The sequence below is a fragment of the Schistosoma haematobium genome, chromosome 1 (assembly GCF_000699445.3).
Source record: "Schistosoma haematobium chromosome 1, whole genome shotgun sequence".
NCBI lineage: Eukaryota > Metazoa > Platyhelminthes > Trematoda > Strigeidida > Schistosomatidae > Schistosoma > Schistosoma haematobium.
The window spans coordinates 64,528,165-64,542,192 of NC_067196.1; the positions used below are offsets into that span (position 1 = coordinate 64,528,165).

The following is a 14,028-nucleotide window of genomic DNA, read 5'->3' on the forward strand; positions in this document are numbered from 1 at the left end:
TAGTATAGAAATGCAAGAACAATCAAGTCCGAGACAATTATTGAACATTTTGCAAATTAATTATTATAGTATGGTTTTTCTATTTTAGCAAGTAACTATGTAATGTTATGCTAAATGTAGTTCGGTTGTCCTCACCTGTGTTCCCCTTCGCTACAGTCCTAGTTTTGTATGTATTGAGTTTGAATAATCATGGTACCTCATGGTCTTGTATTTTGTCTATATCATGAGGCGAGCCTTGAATTCATTTAGCTGGTGTTCTGTTTGGTAGTTTTGATATCTGTTAAAGGATTGTTACTATTGTGGCAAGCCCATTTGGCCACTGTATCACTTGTCTATTCATTGTAACTCAGACTCTTAATTCACTATGTTAATTTCGGTGTGTATGATCAAATGCATGTCTGTAAATTAACCCTTAAGCTATCCTCCTATTGGTTTCAATGTGCAGATAATCGATAATTTATCCACACCCGATTAACTCGCAAAAATATATATGGGTTTTAAACAGACACACACTCACTCCCTCTGTTTCATCGTGTGCTTCCTCACCGTACGCTTGTGGATTATTATTATTCATTAACAATAAACTATCTCTATAACTGGTGTTCAGGCTTCTCAATAATCTCGTGTAAATTCGCAATTCTACTAGGAGATTAAGCCTACCTAAAATACTCAGTTACGGGATATTATTTATTGGAGTCAGATATTGAGGACATTAGCCTCAACACTATGCCTAATAACTGAGTTTATGGAACTCAAGTTAACAACATAGGTAAAACAGCGGAACTTGAAGATATTTACCAAAGGAGTTGATAACTTTTGGTTTCATTTTACTTTCCGTCATTATTTTTCAGTGTTGAAGAAGTCATATCAGTAAATATAGTTTCACCATATGGTTGCTCAGTTGTCCATAGTTGTTACTCATGGTTTTGGTTAACTTCGTGTTTATCGGATTTCGTAAACCACTTGACTGATTCACAATTTCAGTTTACAACCAGTCCATTTTTACCAACCTATGAATTTTTTTATTTTAAATGCTTAGTCTTACATTAATTTATTACCGCATAATTGCTGTTTGCTTTCATATATCTATCTTAAACTACTATAGATTAATAATGCTGGCTGCATGATTAATGAATATAAAACTGATGAAAACGGCATAGAAGCTAATTTCGCCACAAATACACTTGGTACTTATATACTTACTGAAAGTCTAATACCTGCATTAAAAAAATCACCTGATGTAAGTATGAACAATAATTTGATAACATTTTGTGGTTTATAGATTATGTAGAACGATTAGCTTTAAATCGTAACTGTAACCCAGTCAAGTAATTTTTCAACTAAATTGTCCAACGTTATATCAGTCCAAATATTTCGTTGATATAAAAGGGCATGCTATTGAATTAATAAGTTTACAATGTGATCAGTTTTCGAAATCGGTAGTATACATATGTCAGTTTCAAGCGACTGTTACAGAATTTATATTTAAATGTGTATTGTATTGATAATTCACTTTGTCTCAATACTGAATATTAACTATTTTCAAATACAAATATTGCAATTTTCAGACGTCTAGGTAGATTACTACTAAACTACTCACTAAATCTAATCTTTATTTAAAAAAAAAATAAATTATTTACTGGTGTTTTTTGTCTGTTTGTTAGTTTTCATGTATATCTTGCACCTATGTTGTTATTACATGTTGGGCACGAAATACAGTTAACCAATGTCATGTATATCAGGTACTTCTTAGTTATGATCGAGTCCTATCGACCAAGTTGCAATGTGGCCGCCAGTCTATTTGATTCGACATTGCGTGCACTATGTTGAGATAAGATGGTGGTTGGATGTAGTCAACAGGATACCCTGGACCTAGGTTTCGTGATACTTGGCATTTGTCAGCAAGGTTTACCAGTAATTTTGAGGAAATTGATCGATAGGATTTGATCGGCACTAAGAAGCACCTAACATACATGACATTAATCACTATGCAGTGATCAATCAGTTGTAAATACATCTCAGTCCTACAGGAGGTCAGATGCGGCCCGGATAGCTCAGTGGTAGCGTCTTTGACTGTGAAGCTGGATCACACGGCGTCGAATCCGTTAGGCAGCATCTGGTCCCTAAAGCTTACACGTACACCTTGCTGACAAGTGCCAAATAGCACGAAACCCTAGCTCCAGGGTTTCCCGTCGACTAATACCAACCACTATCTTAAGAAATGTGCTATTTGAGCGACAGTTGAAGTTCTTAGTCAAATTACGCACGCAGCTGCTGAATCACTCATAATTTGGAGATGCGATGGAAGTGGATGGATTAATTTCTCATTTGCACACTGAGCTGGAAAATGATTGCAGCCTCCATGAATCCTCGACAAACAGTATTTCAAACGATACAGCAGTCACTCAAGATCCGCCCAGTGGTCCAGTACTCTCCATTTCAGAATTATGCCCGGTAATGGATTCAAACTCCATTATCCCCTAAACAGTATGTGCTGACAGTGACTCATCCAGCTCACAAACAGACGCCCTGTTAAATGTTCATAGAATTGTCGCAGTAACCACCCATGAAACAGAAAACAAATCGAGCAGTACACTGAATCCAGCTGCTCCAAATGGATCTCATCATTCAGCGACAGAAGTTTCTGACAAATCTAATTATCGAGATTCTCTTTTACCAGAAAATATGTCAGATGCATCAAATGATGATCAGAAACCTAATACAATTTTGATAGATGCTGATTACCTTGATGATCCATTATCTACAAACGAGGTTCCCAATAAATTTGGTCACAATATTTCAGAAGAATCAAACTTCGATCACCTTATATCAAGCGTCGTTCAGCCTCACCACTTAGTCACTTTCAGTCGAGTCTCTTCTCAATGTCACAAATATGTTTTAAATAAATTCAAATTAATTATAACTTGGGAATATGAGGATCCAACACTGTTTCGTGGGGGAGGATGAACCCGGAAAATTTAAAGTCTGGATACCAACACCGGATCTTCAAAAAAGGGGAGGTGTGTTAGGTCTCGATAAACACAATGAATGGTAACTTTGGGATCCTTTTATGGACCAATACTAAACGTATATTTTTATCATATAATTGTTAAATAACTAAACTATTCATATTCATATCCCTCTTATTATAAACTTCATTTTGACCTATGAACCATTATTATACGTTTTACCATTCTTGAATTATGCCCTGTCTATTAGTCACTGCCTCATACATTCACAGTCACATTTGGTCAAATTTTGTACAAATGTTGTTTTCTATTTCGTGCTACGTTGTGGTCTGTTTGATTGGTATATAAACTCAGTATGTTTGAAATATAAGGATTTATATTAAAGAGGCTGTGACTGGTGTTCTGGATTTAACTGGATGGGCTAGGCGGAAAGCGGGACCAATCAGGACTCTGGGCTTCTCGCACGTGTTTTACGCGTCCTTGGTCTGATCGATAAGTCACTGCTCTCCGATTAGCGGTCAAAAGATATAACAAGTACACACATTTATTTATCAATGATTGTTCACTATATATCTATCAACATAAAAATCATGTAAAAGAAAATCAAAATAATAAACTGAAATATAAATGAGCTACTTATTAAATACGTAGAATGAACTTCCACAAAATGTGAAAAAGGAACGATTGACAATGTTACAAGCATTGATATAAGACAAACGGAAAAATATCTTTTGAATGCTTTACATATCCTTTACAAAAAACTCACTGGGGTCTTCTTAGCTACTGTTTAAATTCCAATATTTTGTTGAATTCACTGGATCTCAAGATTTTATTTTAAACACATACAGAAATAAGAAAAATACTATGTTGGCATTTAGAAATTTTAGTGACGTTGTTACTTAACTATTTTACAGCACTTCATGACAATGGAGCTAGATTCTATATTTAGAAATTTTAAGAGATTATACTGTGTGTTAAGCTAACTTTCATTGGTTAGATATGAAGTATTTTATTTTGTCATCTAATTGTAATCTTAATGCTTTGAAGTGACTTTTCAATTAACATAATTACTTTTATAAACAGCGAACCTTCTGGTAAAGTCAGCTAGTTATTCGATCAGACATTTTTTATAATATCCAGTCGATCGAAAATAAAATCTTAATATATACTACTTATGCCTGTTACCCCTCGTGGAGAAGCTTGGGCCGCCCATTGACACCCTCCATCGAACTCTGTCTCGGGCAATCCTTTCCACTTGTTTCCATTTGCTATTCACCCTTTTGATGTCTACTTCCACTTCCTGACGCATTGTGTTCATTGGTGTTCCTCTTATCCTCCATCTGTAGCTCTTCTACAGCTACTGCTGATTCTAAGTCCTGGTTAAGAAGGAACGTTGGGCATAGGGTCAGAAACCCCATCTCATGTAACAAAACGTTGCTAAAAAACTAACCAGAATATCTGAATATATAGTCAGTGTCAAAATTCTATTCATGATAATGATCAATATTGGAGCTGGAATATCAACTTGTTAGTAGTTTTTCATTCTATTTATTTAACATTTATAAAATTCACATATATAATTATTCTCTTTTACTGTTAACACTTCTCACCTATCGTATATAGGCTCGTGTTATTACTGTTAGCTCAGGTGGAATGTTAGTACAGAAATTGGATCATGCTGATCCAATGCTTACTACTAGGCACAACAAATTTGATGGAACAATGGTTTATGCACAAAATAAACGTCAACAAGTTGTTATGACTGAAATGTGGTCTAAGAACTATCCAGAAGTATTCTTCTGTTCAATGCATCCTGGTTGGGCTGATACACCAGTAAGTGTTACTGGCATTATAGTTTTTAATAATTCTGATAAAAAGTAGTTGAATAGCAAGTTGCTAAGCGTTCATTTATTGTTCTTTCACATCAATATAAACGACAATCATCCGTTTATCTATTACTAGATAATCTATTTCTATGCGAGAGATCTCATTTAGTATTACTTAAGCTAACGTTTATTAAATAAAAACGACTGATTTCATTCAGAAACTTTCGAATTCTCCTACAACCGAGATATTACCTAACAGCTGTTTCCTACGTTCCGTTATCATTCACTACTTTAATTCTTTAGATAAAGTTGATTACGATATCGTGGATAACGTGGTTCCCTTAAAGGTCTTAAATATATTTAGCTGTTTTGTAACTAATATAATACGATACTTCATATCAGCGCTTATTATCCACAATTAGGACTTATCCACGCCTTTTGTGTGATTTCATTCTGTGACCATTTTTCTCCGTACCACTTTAGATATTCTCTCTTTTAAATACATAATTTCAGGCTGTCGCACTGTCTATGCCATCATTTTACAATAAAATGAAAAATAAACTAAGAACACCAGAACAAGGTGCAGATACAGCGATCTGGTTAGCAGCGGTACCAAATGTGAGAAGATTCCAAAACGGTTCTTTCTTCCAAGGTTGTTTTTAACAAATATCCCATTTTTTCAATTATGCCTCAAAACTTTGTTGTTCTTGTTTTCTTCATAGTCATCGTCATCATTAAAAATCTAGCGCATAATTTGGCACATTCGGTACTTGAAGGCTAGGCATAGGCTTCCTAACCCATTCCTTATCCCCGAAAATCTGCAATTAATCCCTGACGAGAACAAAAAATAGAAAGTATGAGAACACTCTCCACTTATAAGGTTTTTTCAGGTGTAAAACAAGAATATTTTCGAGTTTATATGTGCCATTAATTGTTTAGAAGATCCTAGAAACATGCTGAAATCAGTGACAAAAGTAGTTGCTGTTCAATAAAGGTATAACACAATCCGTCTTTTTTCTCTAGGACTTCAGAAAGTATCTATTAACCCCTAATTGTACAAGGTGTTTAAAGCCTTTTTCCAGCTTTTGAAGACTTTGGTGAAAATAATTATGAATTGTTTATTGAGCTATGTATTAGTGTGTTTAAGTTGTGAAGCCGCAATATATAAAAATGAAAGTTTTGGTTCCTTAGTACTTTTTATACTACAAGTTGATATTCACTGAAATTAACTTTTGGAATATCTGCATCGTAAAAGAATTATATTTTACAAATATGGATTCTCTTAATATATGACCTTTAAATATCATGAAAGTGAGTCTTTAATCCAATGTATACAGTTTTGCTGACTGACATTTTCGTTCACTGTCTTTTTACATACGTATTACTGTTGCATACGATGTAGTCGATTCTTTTCATATATATAATGATTAAAAAATTGTAATCATTTCGTTCTCTCATTTTGCAGATCGTCAAGTAGTTAGTCAACACCTAAAATTGGCTTGTACACATTCAAAGGATGATGAGAAACGTAAATTCATGTCTAATTTAGCTGATATTGCAGCACCTTTTCTTAAATAAACTCTACCCTAGTCGGTAAAAGAAAATTATCACCGCTTATAATTAAAACAGATGCGTTTGGGTTTTATTCTTCATGCTGCGTAGTTATGAGCTATTTTTGTTTTAGTTAGTTTGTCTTTTTTTACTACAACTTATTTATTCTGTGCTTCAATTTATTTTATAACTTTAGTTTTTTTCTATGTGGATGTGTATTTAAATTCAGGGAGTATAAATGGTGTGTTGCTCAATTGTGATATTGCATAAAGGATCATTTGTCGTTGTTTCTTTTTCCGTAAACTCCATAATGTGTGAGTTCTACATGACAATAAAAGACACTTTCAATATTTACAATTAAGTTTTAAATATTCAACCCAACTTTTTATATAAATTTATATCTCTCAGGGCTATTCTTTTACAAATTCTAATGATATACCATTACTAATTTTCTCAATATATTTATTTGTTTATAAATATATTTATATATTTTGAATTCTAAGAATTAATCGCTCACTGTCACTTCCAAATTTGACAATCTGAGACTTTCATGCGTCAGTAATCACTTAAAGAAACCAGTCTCCTCATGGACACATCCTCCGTTTATCCGTACAAATCTCGGACAACATTAAATGCAAACAGATCCAGAGCTTTAGTAATGTCTGGGGGACCTAGTGAACGTCGTCGTTTTATTTCAGTGTCAGAACCTAAGTGATTATGCACGATATCTGAAGTCTCCCTAATAAGAACATAAGTGAACAAAGCAAACAACAAGACTTGCCATTAATTCATCAATGAGGATGGTAGTGATGATGTCTGTGAATTCGTTACAATTTTTCCGTATTTGATTTCACTTATACGGTTTACTAATCTTGACTATGTATACAGAAAGGCTGTACGTAAATAGATTTTTTATGATCAACTACAGGTCTTGGTGTGACATCTGTCTTAAGGATTTTTTTCAGCCCATTGAATCTACAAGGGTTGGTGCTCTTATGCTAGAGATGATCCCAGTTTGTATTTTAAGGTCCGTAGCATTTTGACTGTCTCGTCTTTTAGCCTACTTGGAATAGCTCTGAATTTGTTGATTATGGTTTTTTGCATTATTTATTGAAAAGAAGAGTAGTCTCAATCGGTAGGATCATTGAAATTCAATATAAGGTAATGGGAACTATGATGCCTACATGAAATAAGTGATCAAATTTTTGGATTTTATGTTCTGACATCGACATAGATGTTTGCGACTATCTAATCAATTAACCTAAGTTGTTACAGTAAACTTTTCTTTGTTTTGGAAAGTGAGGGCTCACAAGCTATGTTTTATAAGGGTCATGAGAACTGTAGAACTCAAAAATAGACTTGAAGACGACTTCTGACGGGTACTTCACAAGAAAACCCAAAATTTACTTTATTTCAACTAGCACGGTAAGATAATGTGGGAGATGTTTATCCCAGGTCGGTTTCCTTATTACTAGCCAATATTTCCTCTTGAGCCACATGTTCCAGTTTATTGCATGTGAACGGTACGTGTTAGAAGTATTTGATTTTGATGAGAATCGGCGAAATGTTCGAATTTCGGTGACCTGCCTGCTAAATTATTTGCTTGAATTCTGGTGACATTTCGCCGACTCGACACACTCTGTGTTACTATGGTTTCGGGATTCTCTTATGAATTCTGTAGGTCAGTAAAATGTCACAATGCTCTATCTATATCAACTGGTGGTCAAATTACTAAATAGTGAACAGTCAATTGATTTTCGTTAAGGTTAACGAGAGTCAACAACGGTTTGTAGTGACTTATTTTCATCACGAGAACACGATTGGTTTAATGAAAACAATCTGTGAAATTTCTAAAATCTCCACAAAACCCATTCTGATAATAACCAATTTTACCAGCGACTGTTTAATGTGCTCTTTGTTTAATTGTGCTTCGGTTGTGTCCACGCGCGAATCCAGTTACGTTCTGTAACCAGGCTGGTATCCTGGCACGATCTCGGTATTCTTTCGATACCACAGGGCGCCAGCAAATATATCTCGACTTGGTCCATTAAATGACTTCTGATATTTCGCTTCCAGGGGATTTTATGGATATCCTGGCACTCGTTCCCTTGTAGTGGTGTTTATAGTCAATTACGACTGTAATCCTCGCTACAAGTTAGTTGCATGTCACGGACTGATCTGTGTGTTAGTGGTGGCTGACTGTTTTTTTGTAGCCAGTCTATTTATTACATTTTCGTAATAACGTACTTAGTGTTGCGCGGTCCTTAAAATCGCCATAGTACACGGATATGATGAAAAGGTATTGAGCGATAAACAATAGCCGTGCAATGTGACTTCGATGTAAGTTGATTAGTTGCATCTTGCTCGTCTCACTCGATTAGGCTCCCAACCATTCAACGGACATCACGTATGTTAGTGATCTAAAGTCAATGAAAACTCAGGCATTTTTGGAGACAGCATATAATTTTCCCAAATACCCAAGAAACCGCCTAGCACCTATCTTTATCTAAGCTTATTCTCGATTATAGTATCCACTTGTAGTGATATATGTTCATTTACCGCCAGATATGAAGTGTCGTTACTATAAACACTTATCTAGATGCATCGGCTATCATCTGGAGTGTTCAATTTCTGTGAATAACGAATAAATGTAACAGGATAATTGCGCTTAAGTTTTGTGGCTCAATGAATTGAGGATTTCTAGGGTTTTTTATGAAAATATTGTACAGTGTACTTTATTATTGGAATCCGAAAAATTCTTCTACGAAGCGCGGTATTTCGAGAGTGGGCGGTATCAGAGAGGTTGTTGTGACCTCGTGCAGGCAGTTATCCCCTCCATTTAAACACCTGTTTCTCCTTTTAATATCTTTAGCTTAGTGAAACAAAAGTACGAAGTAGCTTTTGTCAAATATTGTTTGTTGATATTGTCATATTTAAATGCATGTGACTTACAAATGTCTAATTCAATGTTATATTAGTTTTCAAGTGAATAAAAGTTTATCTTGGTTGTTTACCACCGTAATAAAATATTGCACCTTTTGCTGCGACTTAAGATTCTGGAGGACATGTCGGATATATCTAAAGTATAACAGTTGGGCTGTTTATTTTAGATTTTGATAATGTATAAAGTGCTTACTTTTAGAGCTGTACAATATACCTTAATCCAACGGTGTACATTTCACATAGTTTTCTGAATCACACCGTTCATCATTTTATTCAGTTTTGTTTAGATTTGTACTTTTTAAGTGCTTCAAGCTGATTAAGATAACACAGAAGTTACTCGCCTTATGGCCACAATCGAGTCAGTTTGACTGCCTGAAATATTAACCTGAATAATCATATGAAACTTTGATAGGTCTCTTGAAGAGCAAATTCAGGATAACATGTTCGGTTTCTGACTTCGATGTAGACGCGCTGTCGGATTATTTCATTCCCTGTGAGTTTCAATCACACTAGCCTTATGGCAACACGATGTTTTTTTAACGGAGAGGTTCTGTGGATGTAGCCACCACCAAATCGTTAGCTATGTCTCAATCAATGTGCCTGAGGTTTATACAATTTATTTGGTTTTCAGTCGCTAAGACAAATTTTTCGGGTATGAAAGTAATAAATTTTTCTATTCACAAACTAGTGAACGAAAAGTGAGTTTATGTTTTATAAAACCACATTGGTTGTGAATGTATTGATTTTAGGATTCGATAGGCGATGTCGAAATCCGATCTGGTTTCAAACTTGATCTCTCTCAACGTCAAAGTGGGACGATTTATCGGTAGTCTAAGTGCTATTGTTGGTAGGGCGGCTACATACTTTATATTTTACAAACCGAGGGATAGCTAGTCTATTACTATTGCCTTTCACCCGGAGTACTTGTTGCTTCAGTGTGTTATCTGTATTGGAATCTTCAGGAAGTAACTTCCTTATTGTTTCTTGTTGGTCTAGTTTTTCTTATCTAGAAGTGCAACGTAAAAATAACTAAATATAGCCCCTGCTTTACTAATTAATTTCGGTGCATTCACTTCACAAATTACGGTAGAGGTCCCATAATGACATGTACTTTTGTATTTAATGCAAGTGGGAAGCTTAATATGGTCTGCGCTTCCTTATCAACGGTTATTTTTGAATAGAGCAAGAACAAAGATTGGTGCAGAATAATATGAATTCATTTTATTTCGTTAGGTTCTCATCAGCTGCTTACAACCTAAATTATTTGAAAATTCAAATTATTACAGATATTGACATATTTATATATAAGAGTGTGATTAAGGATCAATACATGTGTATGATGATGTAGCGAAGATTCAGATAGAGTTAATGAGCTCATAAAATGTTTGATTCGAATAAATAAATAAAGTTAGAGAGGGAAAGTTCTGGAACATTGAGATAGTGATTAGAACTCATGAAAATAGATTAATGGTAATAAAGAAAATATGAATTGAAATCAATCAGTTATGTATGATGTAATTTATATTTCAGAAAGAGTTGCAATAATGACGTAATAAATAAATAAATAGGAGCAAATTAATAGAAAGAGTGGGGGTTATTGTTACCAGGGTAAAGAAAGATTTATTACTGTCTCTTTTTGTATACATAGGTCTGGTTTTAAACGCTTGATTGCTAACGCTTCAGCGAATTTCAAAAGGTTCGAGTTTGATTGTTTGTTAATCACCTTGAAGGACTTCAGTATATCAGCTTTATGTCCTGTATCAAGGAGATGTCTGGCGATAGCACTGTTGAATGCGTTCAATCCATTTAACCTTAAACTTTTCGGAATATGTTCTTTGAATCGGACGTAGGCTCTCCTTTCTGTTCTACCAATGTAACTGCTTTGGCAGGTACATGTAAATTTGTATACACAGTTGGTGGTAACATGAAAGGGATACCTATCGACCTTTGATTGTGTCAAAGAGCATGTTGTTTTGGACAGGACAATCAATTTCGCTGCAGGATACGTTCTTGTCAGTGCAGTTTTTAGTCTCATATTGATTGATCCTGTGACATCGTCACCTTTGAATTGAAGTTTAATAAAAATAGGCTTTTTATTTGCTGTAATTTCTTTCGGCTTTTTAACTTCACATTTGCCGTATTTCTCAATAAATTTAGCGGGTATCCGTTATTCTTTAAACATTTTTAACATTCATAACTTCCTCTTCTAGTGTATCGGAAGTACATATTCTTTCTGTTCTGTAAAACAGTGTTTTGACCAGTGCTATAATCTATCTGTACATATCTGTGCCTAGCCTTTACTTCAAAATACCATGTTTTTTAAAGCGTCAAAAGCAGCGAAATTTCAGTGAGCCTTTTTGTTTCTCAATGGATAGCAAATTTTACAAACGGAGGACAATCCTTACCTTTCTCTGAAAAAAGTTACGTTACTTGACTATATTCCGGTTCTTAAAAAGCATAGTCTACTTTCGATCAATACTCGAGTCTGTTCTCTAATCTTAAAAGCTCTGTAGCTTTCTTTCGCAACCTTAGTCTACTGCGGATTAGGACTAACCAAGTTTCTACTGGGAAGACTATGGTAGCACTTGGTAAAAAGATTAGTGGAGTGTTAGTTATTTGCGAATCAGTGGATAAATTATTGTCTTAATTAGTCTCTGTAGGAAATTAATAAATCAAGGGATAAAAAGTGTCTAAAAGCTTATTTCCGTTAGAATTCGATTTTCAGCAGCTAAAGACTTTATTTCTCTATGTATTGCAAAAAGTCCTGTGGAATAGCACTGTGTATAGCTACTATGTTGCAACATCCCAGAGTAGTAGAATTAATATCAGCAGCAGTATAACATATTAGGTATAGAAGGAAGAAACAAAGTGTAGAGGGTTTTCGGTCCGAATGATCTAAGGAGAGATAAAATGTAAGTTACTCTCATTCACGTCACTCAGAGCGGTCGTCGTGCAAATTTGAAGTGGGCAGTCTAAACTTACGTATATGGCCCAGTTCAATTGTTCGTGGCTTCATTAAATTATCCAAAACTAACTACTATGATATCAACATTTGACTACAAATTACATTTAAATGTTACAGAGTAAATACGGTCCTCTTCAGTTTTTCTCATACGCCATGGTTAATATATATACGTTACGTGATATTACACTAGTCACTTCAGTGCAGTTACACAAGATGATCTATAATGAAATTTGTTTACTTGGAGAAATAAATTAGACGTATGTTGCGGCTCTTTTTTAATTATCTCACTTTTTCAGCAAGTTAATGTTTAAATTTAGTTTGCATCTCTACTCTCATTTGAAATTCTTGTGACATATAAGTAGACATAGTGAGTGACATAGTTGTACGAAAGTACTACGGATGACTATGATCGATAAAAATAAATAGTCTTGGTCAGTTACTTTTAGCTCCAACAATATCAAAATAATCTAGACGTAAACGAGTTGATCGACTAGGTTTTGTAGTGTTGGGGACAAATAGTTATTTCCAACAAATTCACCAACCGTTACTTGGGTCAAAATCATCCTGTGACAACCACAGACAGATTAGTTTAACTAATATAATATCTAAAATACTAGCTTCGATAATTATCAGACACCTAACTAAAACTCGTGAACAGCAAACACGAGAGACTCAAGCTGGCTTCAGACCTGGTCGTGGCTGCATCGACCACATATTCACCATTCGTCAGCTTCTACAACACAGACATACTTATCGACTTCCGACAATGGTGGTCTTTCTTGACTTAAAAGCAACATTTGACTCGGTAGACTGCGAGATTCTGTGGCAGTGTCTGTCATTGAAAGGCGTATCTCAGAAGTACATAAACCTTGTGAAGGCTCTTTACTCGAACACTACTAGTCGAGTCAGAGCTTATGGCGGACTGTCATCTGTTTTTGCAACCTCAAGTGATGTCCTTCAAGGCTGTCCACTTTCTCCATTTTTGTTCAACTTCATCATAGATCTGCTGATGGAAATAACTTTCTCGTCGACTGAGTTCTCGGGTTTTGATCTCCATCCAGGAGGTCCACTTATCGATTTAGAATACACAAATGACATAGTCCTGTTTGGTGAAGACGCTGATAGAATGCAGAGTCTTCTGGTAGCACTGAGCAACAATGCCAGAATGTTTGGAATGCGCTTCTCTCCCTCTAAATGCAAGTTGTTGCTTCAGGACTGGTCCGTGTTAACACCTGAACTAAGGATAGGGAGTGAAGTAGTCGAACGCGTCGACAACTTCACTTATCTTGGATGTCTGATCAGCCCTAATGGGTTGGTGTCTGACGAAATCTCAGCACGGATTCGAAAAGCTCGTTTGGCTTTTACTAACCCACGTCACCTATGGAAAAGGCGAGATATCCGTCTGTCAATAAAAGGACGAGTATACTGCGCGACAGTCCGTTCTGTTTTAATTTACGGCAGCGAAACATGGCCATTAAGAGTAGAAGATATTCATAAGTTACTAGTACTTGGTCACAGATGCCTTAGAAATATTGCTCGCATCTGCTGGGATCACCGGGTAAGCAATAGTGAGGTTAGACGCAGGGTATTAGGGAATGATGGTAAATCAGTTGATGAGGTTATGCATCTTCATCGACTGAGATGGTTGGGCCATGTGTTACGTATGCCTGAACACCGATTACCACGACGTGCAATGCTAACCGGCGTTCGGGATGGTTGGAAGAAAATTAAGGGCGGCCAAACCAAAACGTGGCATCAGTGCTTGAAGACACTA

At 35.5% G+C, this 14,028-nt stretch overlaps 2 protein-coding genes across 3 annotated transcripts in view; both read left to right on the top strand.

Moving 5' to 3' along the window:
• Window positions 1-6,840, top strand: part of DHRS12 (Dehydrogenase/reductase SDR member 12) — a 49,782-nt gene extending 42,942 nt beyond the window's left edge. The window contains exons 11-14 of one of the 2 annotated variants that reach the window (XM_051209361.1): window positions 1,106-1,240; window positions 4,593-4,802; window positions 5,309-5,447; window positions 6,261-6,840. Coding sequence is in view for 1 of the 2 variants with exons in the window: in XM_051209362.1 (XP_051074815.1) it covers window positions 1,106-1,240; window positions 4,593-4,802; window positions 6,261-6,272 (357 nt within the window). In the remaining variant the exon portion in view is untranslated. The remainder of the gene's footprint in view (window positions 1-1,105; window positions 1,241-4,592; window positions 4,803-5,308; window positions 5,448-6,260) is intronic. The other variant, XM_051209362.1, reaches the window with a different exon arrangement.
• Window positions 6,841-9,121: 2,281 nt separating this feature from the next.
• SPTAN1_1 (Spectrin alpha chain, non-erythrocytic 1) overlaps window positions 9,122-14,028 on the top strand; it is a 30,099-nt gene continuing 25,192 nt past the window's right edge. The window contains exon 1 of the mRNA XM_051209364.1: window positions 9,122-9,233. The gene's annotated coding sequence lies outside the window, so the exon portion shown is untranslated. The remainder of the gene's footprint in view (window positions 9,234-14,028) is intronic.